Here is a 9,676-nt window from a genome sequence, read left to right on the forward strand (position 1 = left end):
CTTGTACTAGTATTTACCAAAATAAATAAAATAAAATTATTAAAATATAACAAAAAATAGGATTCTTCAGTGTTAATCAGGATTTGGTGAAATTTCAAACATTACATTAAAAAAAAAGCACATTTTCTAAAGTTGTTACACCTCTCCCTCAGGTGTTTCCTTGGGACGCCTTGGAAATACCCCTGTGAAGCTCGAGTTCCTGGCTTTCTGGATTTCTCCCCTCATGACACTGTGGATTATTACCCATAAGGAACCGGTCGCCCGAGTTCCTTTTTGCCTCTGAAGATGAATCATAAACCGTTCCTGGATTCTCAGCTGGCAGTCGGTTCGCTCCTCATTCCTCCTCACCTGAACTCACCTGTCTGCCCTCCAGCGATGGAGGGTGGAGGGTGAGTTCTTTGGTGGTAGATGGTGGAGACTCTGCAGTCTCACCAAAGAACTCACTCTGTCAAAACCCCACTCTGGAACCCGAACCACAAAGAGACCATTCCCCGGAAAGCACCACCTCCCTGGTGGAAGATAATCTTCATTTCAAGTGAGATCAGTCTAATTCTTCCTGAAGATCCACTTTCCGATTACCTTAAACTCAACATCTCTTTCTCACCGTTTTTCAGAGATGACCCTGGTTGCCATCCTCAAGGACAAGAACCACACATTCTCAATTTTCATCATTGTTGTAATAAACTTTAGATGTAGACATCTACAGGGCCCATTTACAGGGAACAAGGACTAAAACGCATGTTTTAACTGAACAGGAGTTGTTCAGTTAAAACTGTCTTTCATCTAACTTATTATTACATGACTCAGTCATTGACAGGATAATGAAAACTTGAGCAGAAGGTAAAAAATTGAAAACACCAAAATTAGAAGCTGTTTATATTCTATCTGCAGTTATGTACATTCAAAGGGTTTAACAGTTACAAAGCTGGTGTTAAACCCTTTAATACAGAGCGAAACAACATTCTGTTTTTTTTTCCAGATTCTGAATCAATAACAATTAGACTTTGAGTGCACTGTTGGGGGGAAACATTAAACTTTTTATTGAATATGTGTGTTTATTTGCCTCTGCAGAGCCTAACCTGATTGTTATGGTGTGCAGCTGTAACCACCAACATCGTTGGCGACAACGACCTCTCTGATGAGGTCGTTGTCGCCTCATCAGAGACGACAACGACCTGGACTACAGAGAGGAGGTGGAGCAGCTGGTAGACTGGTGCAGAGACAACAGCCTGATCCTGAACGTTGACAAGACGAAGGAGATGATCGTCGACTTCAGGAAGAAACGGCCCAGCCACGCTCCACTGCTTATCAACAGCTCGGCTGTGGAGGTGGTCAGCAGCACCAAATTCCTGGGGGTGCACATCACTAACGACCTCTCTTGGACTGTGAACACCACGTCTCTGGTCAAGAGGGCACAGAAACGTTTGTATTTCCTGCGGAGGATGAGAAGAGCACACCTGCCCCACCCATCCTCAAGACATTCTACAGAAGCACCATAGAGAGCATTCTGACCAGCTGCCTCTGTGTGGTGTGGAGGCTGCAGCGCCTCCGACTGGAAGAACGTGAGGAGAGTGGTGCGGACAGCAGAGAGGATCATCGGGGCCCCCCTTCCCTCCATTCAGGACATTTCATCCCAGCGCTGCGTGTCCTGAGGCCGAAACATCGTCAGTGACCCCTCACACCCCCACCATGGACTGTTCTCCCTGCTGCCCTCTGGAAAGAGGTTCCGCAGCATCCGGTGCAGGTCCACCAGGTTCCGAAACAGCTTTTTCCCACTTGCCATCAGACTGCTGAACTCTAAACCGCACTGCACTTAAAATTTGGTCTCCACTTTATGCCTTGCACATGTACAGAACTAAATAATTTCTATTTTAACTGTCATTCCTGCACTTTATAGTTTATATTTATATTCATATTTTTATATTGTATTTTATTTTATTTTGAAGTAACCTCACAACATTGAAAGCTCAAAACACTGTCCTGAGCCGTATGCAACAAAATTTCGTTCTGTATACACCTTGTGCATGCAAAATGACAATAAAGTCAATAAAGTAAAGTAAGTAAAGTAACATCTGGCCGTATTCCTAATTGACTGAAGTGATGCCTGCTGATGTTGAGTCTTCAGTTCAGTATATTCCTGGAACACTTTCATGGATTCTGTGACAAAAACTCGAGGATAGCTTGTGATTCATGCCTAGTATATCTGTGGTCATGGATCAGTGAGGCAGCCAGACTTCAGTTTGACTTATGCTTTGACTTGTTTTCTTTGGGGTTTCCATCTCACAGGTGAGGAGTACAGGAGAGCACAGGGTGGTTAATTCACTTAAACATCATCCCCAGTATGACATTTTGTAATGCAGAAAGAAAGTTCTAAATGTAAAGGCCTGACACTGTGTGTGTGTGACTAAGCGGCCCTTTCCCCTGGCACAGGAACTTCTAGGAGGTCATGTGCTCTTTCTAATTCTGGCCCTGGCATGTGGCAGTAATTTGGTAAGCGAAGATCATAGCGGTGTCCTGCTCTATCAAAAGCCTTGTCACTAAGTGAGTACACCTTATCAGTAATGTCACTGCGCACAATCAGGGCAAAGATCCGGGCTATGTAGCGGTGCTTAGCAAAAAGCAGGTACAGCTTCTTCCTCCTCCAGGCTATGTATCGGCACTGATCGTCAGCATGCAGAGTCACCTGAGGAGAAAAAAAACTGAACGTCATGTTTTTATGTAAGCTTTCAGTAAAACACAGCTCAAGGTGTTGAAAGAGCTATCTGCAAAAAAAGTAACTGATATTTGTAATTTAAATATCACTTATGAGAAATTCACCATGCTCAAAATGACAGAATGCCTTCAACAGAGTTCCAAAAAAGTTAAAGATTTGCCATTTTATGTCAGTCCAAGAGACATATGAGGTAAACTTACAGCTACACAAACATAAAAACAGCTTAGACTCAGTACCCGCATACCCCAGTGTATTTTTCAGCCAGAAGATATATGCATTTATTTATAATGTTTTTAAAGAGTTATTTTGGCCAGGATTTGAATGAAAACTGTCAATACAGTAATCTGGGCTCAGATGCTAATTCCTAAGCTCTACCACTGAACCAACAAGCAAAGAATTCTGAAGAGATGGAAAGAGGAACTGCATCATAGATGAAGAACTGTAACTATAAAGAAAGGTGTACATTTGTGCTCAGAAAGGTGGGGGCTTCTCTGCTGAAAGGGTTTAATAAACCTACAGTTACACAAAAGACCTTGAGGTAAAGGTCAGTTCCATCCTCCCTGACCTTCATCTCAATTAGACATTGAAAGAAATGTCATTATATTCATGACATGCAGAGAAGCATAAACACCTGGAATATTCCCTCCTCTGAGGGCCTCAGAGAATCCCATTCAGGAGAATCCAGGAACTGGAAAGGGTAGATGTAATGCAGGAACTCTCCATTCACTGTCACATGGATTCTGGAAGCAAACAGAGAATTAAAATCCATAAACTGTATTATGACCAGCATTGTGCCAGTCAGTCGGCTCATCTGTGATTCCTGTCTGCAACAGCTGCTGCTGACATCAAGACATGGAAAAGGACTCAATCAGCCAAAAGGCACAGGGACAGCAGGGGAGGCAGTGATGAGGCTAACTGTCCTTTTTTCAAAGAACACAACTGAAAACTTCTGTCATTAAACCTTTAGGAGCCCCATGACAGAGTCATGTCAGATGAAGTGTAGACCTCAGGCTGCTGGACAGAGCCAGTTCCTTCCTCCCTGACCTTCACCTCAATGAGACATTGAAATATAACATATTTTTGTTATATTGTTGCACATAAATATTTATTCACTTTTCTAGCATTCTTCTGTATTCTGATTTATTAACAAGAATATTTTTTCTTTTCTGTTATTCTGCATGATGCTCGATCTCCGACTACAGACTTGTTTTCCTCTCAATGGATTTTAAGAACCATCCATCCATTTTCTGTACACCCTTGTCCCTTAGTGGGGTCAGGAGGGTTGCTGGTGCCGATCTCCAGCAAGAGGCAGGGTCACCCTGGACAGGTCACCAGTCTGCTGCAGGGCAACACAGAGACAGACAGGACACACAACCATGCACACACACACCTAGGGAGAATTTAGACAAACCAATTAACCTGACAGTCATGGATTTGGACTGTGGGAGGAAGCCGGAGTACCCGGAGAAAACCCACCATGCACAGGGAGAACATGTGCAAACTCCATGCAGAAAGACCCGGACTGGGAATTGACCCCAGAACCCTTCTTGCTCCAAGGCAACAGTGCTACCAACTGCACCACTGTGCAGCCCGTTTTAAGAACCAGTCATGTTAAAATGTTACAATGCAAAGGGGAAACTGCTGTTTTGCACACTATTAAAACTAGTAAGAATTAAGTCACTTTACAGAAAAACAGTCTGCCACAAAGTAAAGAATGCTTTGAGCTTTCTCTAGAAATACATTATATGATAATCATAATGATTATGGACTGTTATCCTCTGCCAGTTGCAGTACTAGAGGGCTGGAGCCTGGCTGATTTACTCCACACCTGCAACTGTTGAAGCAGTCATAAACCCAGATTAGCTGCAGAAAAGCTAGAGAAGTTTATAATTTGTTCGTTATTTTTAACCCTTGTATGTTGAAATGGAGTCCAACTGACCCCACACATGTAAAACCTGTATCATTTTCCATAGACCTCTACGTATGCCTCAGTCCTCGCACGCACAAGGGTTTAAAAGGTTCTTCTAAAGCATAGCTGAAGTGTGAGGTTTCCCAGACCAGCTGCAATAGTGGGACAGATTTGGACATAATCTCTTTATTAAACAGAAACAACTTAAATGTTTAACTACTAGTGAAAAATCTGCCTTGCAAGTTTTAGTCCTGCAGAAGTGAAGCAACCATGCAGTCACCTGCCAGACAGAAGAACAGACAACTTGTCAATAGCTGTTTTTCCTTCTACAGCAAAGAACTGGCCCTTCTCCAAGGTGTGGACAACTCCGTCACTGGAAGTCACTATCTTCCCAAAATGTGTAAGGGATACTCCGAGTCTTTTAAACATGCAGTTATACAGTTCCTCAAAGTCCTTGTCGAATGTGAGGCTCCTCAGCTTGTAGACTATATAGAGAGCCTGAGTCAAACACGCCCCGAACAGGGCGAAGTTCCAGAGGAAGGTGTCCGTGGTGCAGGGGTCCGACCATGCCCACGCAGTGCTGCAGAAGAAGCCCACAGTCAAGAAGGTGAACAGGTAAAGGTGTCCGTAGAAACCGCTTCCTCCCATGAAGCCGAGGAAAAGCAGGATGTTGGCGAGGTGGAACAGAGATCCCTCCGCAGCCTCCTTCCATTCGCCACACAGCGGGAACGCTGGCGGCGCCGGCTTCACTGTCAGGTTCATGGCTTCAAAGTCCGGAGGCTCCATCGTGGTGGAAGCGAAGGAAGAAGCAGCACAAGCACAGAATCAGCTCCGACCTGGAGAAGCTGCGGCTGCCTGTCTGTCTAACTTTTCCCTGTCCTGTTGGGTTTATGAGCGCAGACAGCCGGAGGGAGGGGCTGGTGACGTTTATATTTTAAACAGCTTCACCAAACGCAATCATTAAAATGCATTATGAATTTTAATGATTGAATGAATTTACACTCACAATACGTTACACAACCCATGTTTAATTTATCCAAATCTTAAATAATATATATTTCAGAAAATAAACTGATACTGATATCGTCCTACGACCAGATTGAGATTCAAACTCTTTCAATATTTGATATTGTACACAGCTATCTAAACATGTATTCTATAGTAATAATTGTAGTTATCCAACTAAATCTTATTACAACATACTATTACTACAACCTTATGAGTCACATTCCAGACTGGTAGAGAACATACACGCATTAGAAAGAACATTTATGAAACAACAATATGATCGTTCAAATTCAGTAAACAGTGAGAATGAAGAGACTCATCTATCATAAGGAACAATTTAGATGTATGTTTACAGTCACCATCACCCCTTAAGATACAGATTTACTGGAGCCTACAGGACACATGAATTAACAAATAAAATCTAAGCTGCCAACACATTCATCTTCAAATAGAGAACTTGATGATGGAAGATTAGGCCAGTTTTGGCTTCCAGGAAAGATCCACAGAAATATGAAACATGAAAAAGCAATCAGAAGCAGTCAGTTGAAATAACAAACTTTACCAGTTCATGATGAGGCTAAAGAAATGGTATTGCTGAAGATGAGAAAATTTTAAAAGATTTTGCTTACAAGTGGAGTCAGATGCTGCAACTGTAGTTGGTTTTTAAGCTGTAATTAAACATTTACTTCACAGACCTTCTTTTGTAATAAATCACAGACCTATGTCTAATCTTCCTTTGGATTGTGATGGTGTTGAGTATTTCCTTGACTTTTCTCCTTCTAAGGTTCCATGGTACCTTCTGGATTCTGTTCCTCGATCTCCTGATTGTCCAATTGTTGAATTCCTCAAGATTAATACCTCTGATTCCCGTTCCACGGCTTCACTCTGGTATCCACAAGATCTCCCTCGTTCCGGCATCCTTCCTATTCAGACCCAGCTTGAACCTCTCCCCACCTTCCCTCCTTCACAGACTTTTCTCCACCATAATCAGTAAGAAACCTCATTCCTTCTGTACTTTCCAGCCAGCCTGTTTTTCGGCACTCATTGTCCTCCATTCTGCTCCAGATTCCCTGGACAGAGACACACACTCAATTCATTGTTTGTACAATAAACTTTCCATCTGAGTACTGAGAGTGATCTGCATGTGGATTAAGAAATTACCCCAAACCATGACACATTGCTCAGTCAGAAACAACCAATTAGAGACAGAGGAGAGTCTTACTGTTCTTAATCTCATGCTCACCACTTGCATGAGATCCACTCACCATTACAGCTGCAGCTGGTTCACCACAATAGAGTAAGTACAGTTCATTTATATAAACTTTACTGTGTCTGCTTTTCACATACAGTACATAAAATCACACAGCACTGGACAATAAAATCAACCTTAAAGAATAAAGCATGCATGAGAAACAAAAAATTGACATGAAAGCCTGGAACAATAAGAGCTCCGTACGTCAGCACAACTTATGACTGGCCGACAGTTCCACACTACTGTTCCTGTCCTGGAAAAGACATTGATGCCAAATCTAGTCTACTTAAAGGATGCAAAAGCAAAAGATTCTTACAGATTTTTCTACAACTGCAGATATTCAGCTCGCCCACTCCCTGAACTTCACCCTGGTCAAAATGTGAGAGTGAAACTTGATGGAGAAAAAAGTCTGCCACCTTTGTCCAGGCTTTGTAGATAAAGTCTAAGCCATTTGTGAGTCCTTAGACTTACAAATGACTTACAATGACTTACAGCCCAGATCCTACCTCGTGGAAATGGCCAATGTTCCCATGTCGCAACAGACATCACCTTCAGGTGGTTCCTGGGACTGATATGCCTGCAGAACAACACAGCTCTGAGCCTGCAGTGGGGGAGCACTAGGAAACTAGACATGTAAAACAGGTTTGAAGAAGAAGTAGCTCAAGTTGTTACCTTGTGCTATAGCTACATAAAGAAGCAGAGTTTTCCACTAACGATTACCTCTCGTGTCTTCCCTCATATCATGACAAAGGAGTTGTTAATTGTTGCCACTATTAAAGGGTAATGCAGTACATAGTCTGCTGTTTTTCTCTAAAACCAGCTGTAAGAGTAATTTGTACCAGTAGAATGGGAGGCAGATCCTTTAGTTATCAGGCTCTTCTCCTGTGGAACCAAACCCAGTTTAAATCTGTGAGGTATGTATAGTATGGTGCGCTCATAGTTCGGAAAATACTGTAATTGGTCTTAAAAGATTTTTTGAAAGCAAATTAATTATCTGCAAATAATGCCATCTTTGAGTGTCTTTGCTGTAGTAGTGACTAGTGGTGTAATCATGTAATTTTATTATCACTAGATGGCAGTAGGTACAGAACATTTTACATTAAAACAAGAGAATTAGTGATGCATGAATGTGTGTTGTAGCACTGTTCAGGTGTATTTCTGAAGTGGACATGTTAAGTGCAGTTTGAAATAAGAAATGTAAAATATGATAAAAACAAATTTTTGTGTTTATTTGATTCCTATTCAAGACACTTTGATAAGAATGACTATATATGTAATATAGGCGGCTACAGAGTATCTTTGTTTACATTTTTGGTTGGTGGTGTGCCTCATGATTTTTCAATTAAAACAGTGTACCTTGGCTCAACAAAGGTTGAAAAACCCTTGTCTTAGAGACTCCCTGTCTCTAAGAACAAGGGGGGGAATCAACTTTTTGGGGGGCAAAATGAATGTATGTAGCTGAACATAGACAACAACATCAGTAGCCTACAGGCTACTTGTTAAGCTTAAGGTGATGTATTGAGGTGATGTATTAAGACGGCTTCCCGCGTCCCCCCTGCAATATCAAGGCGCCCCCCCCTATGGGACGCGCCCCACAGTTTGGGAACCTCTGGGTTAACCTGAGGTATCTCTGTAGTTATATTGCCATAGGCTAACACTGCTGGAGAACAAACTGACCGCTTTTTTCATTTTATTTTTCTACTACACTCCAGTTTGCATTATTTGCTGTTATTTCAATTGTTAACTTTTTTTTTTCTTTTTTTTCAGTTATTTTTCTCTCCATAGAAGCTACATCTGGTCTGGCATTCTGATTGGCTGTGATTTCTGGAGGAAACCAATTGCTGAGGTAATGTTGCCATCAAATTATTGCTCAGCTTCTCTTACTAATGTTTATGTTCATGAACATGAAAAATTAATCTAAACCAGTTCATCTGTTTCTTCCATGCTCAGTATAGGGAGTTACTGTAAAACAGGGGTCACCAACTCCAGCCCTCCAGGGCTACCATCCTGCAACTTTTAGATTCACCTCTGCTCCAAAATATCTGAATTCCCTCACCAGCATTCATTCGTCTCTGCAATAGGCTGGAAACAAGCAGTTTATTTGATCCAGGTGTGTTTGAGCAGAGACGCATCTAAAAGTTACAGGATGGTGGCCCTGGAGGACTGGAGTTGGTGACCCCTGCTGTAAAATAATGCAAAGCGAGCAATTATCTGGGAAGAGGAGTGGAACCATCCATCCATGTCTATATGCAGCATTTACTGGGCGAGAAGTGGGCTACATCCTAGACAGGTCACTAGTCCATAAGTGTTGGAACTAATTTTTTTTAATGTTCTTTGTTTTCAGCAAGAAAATGTAACATTTTAAAAACACAAATTAATCGTAGAATTAAATATGTATGTTATGGTGTCATTTATACATTTATTGAATCATTTAAATGTGTTTTATGGTAATAACTCATGATCAACATTTGACTAAGTAAAGCATGTGGACTGAAAATTATGGATAAGAAAGGCAGCAACATTAACATGCAAGCTTATATAAAAGAATCAAAGTTAATATAGTGTATGTATGGTAAATGTTATCTTAAAAGTATTTTTTATTGATTTATTGTCCTGATAATTAAATCATAGAGCCTGAAAGATCATTTAGAATACTTGGTCAACATGTTGCAGGTTTTCTGTCAGATAAAAACCTAGAAAAGATGACAAACTGGCTCTTAAATAGTTAGTACTGCTGCGTTCTGAAACGGCATATAAGTCAAGTTTATAGTGAAGGTCAGGTCATTTTATTTAT

The 9,676-nt window shown here is 41.4% G+C and overlaps 1 protein-coding gene across 2 annotated transcripts in view; it reads right to left on the reverse strand.

The window, feature by feature from the left end:
* Window positions 1-2,070: 2,070 nt before the first annotated feature.
* Window positions 2,071-9,676, reverse strand: part of popdc3 (popeye domain cAMP effector 3) — a 16,088-nt gene continuing 8,482 nt past the window's right edge. Inside the window, exons 2-4 of one of the 2 annotated variants that reach the window (XM_016664655.1) lie at window positions 4,903-5,315; window positions 3,345-3,453; window positions 2,071-2,683 (exon numbers count right to left, since the gene is read on the reverse strand). In XM_016664655.1, the coding sequence (XP_016520141.1) occupies window positions 2,405-2,683; window positions 3,345-3,453; window positions 4,903-5,315 (801 nt within the window). In that variant the 3' untranslated portion in view covers window positions 2,071-2,404. Of the gene's footprint in view, window positions 2,684-3,344; window positions 3,454-4,902; window positions 5,527-9,676 lie in introns of those variants that run through there. The other variant, XM_007578999.2, reaches the window with a different exon arrangement.

This window comes from Poecilia formosa, unplaced genomic scaffold (assembly GCF_000485575.1).
Source record: "Poecilia formosa unplaced genomic scaffold, Poecilia_formosa-5.1.2 Scaffold503, whole genome shotgun sequence".
NCBI classification, from domain to species: domain Eukaryota; kingdom Metazoa; phylum Chordata; class Actinopteri; order Cyprinodontiformes; family Poeciliidae; genus Poecilia; species Poecilia formosa.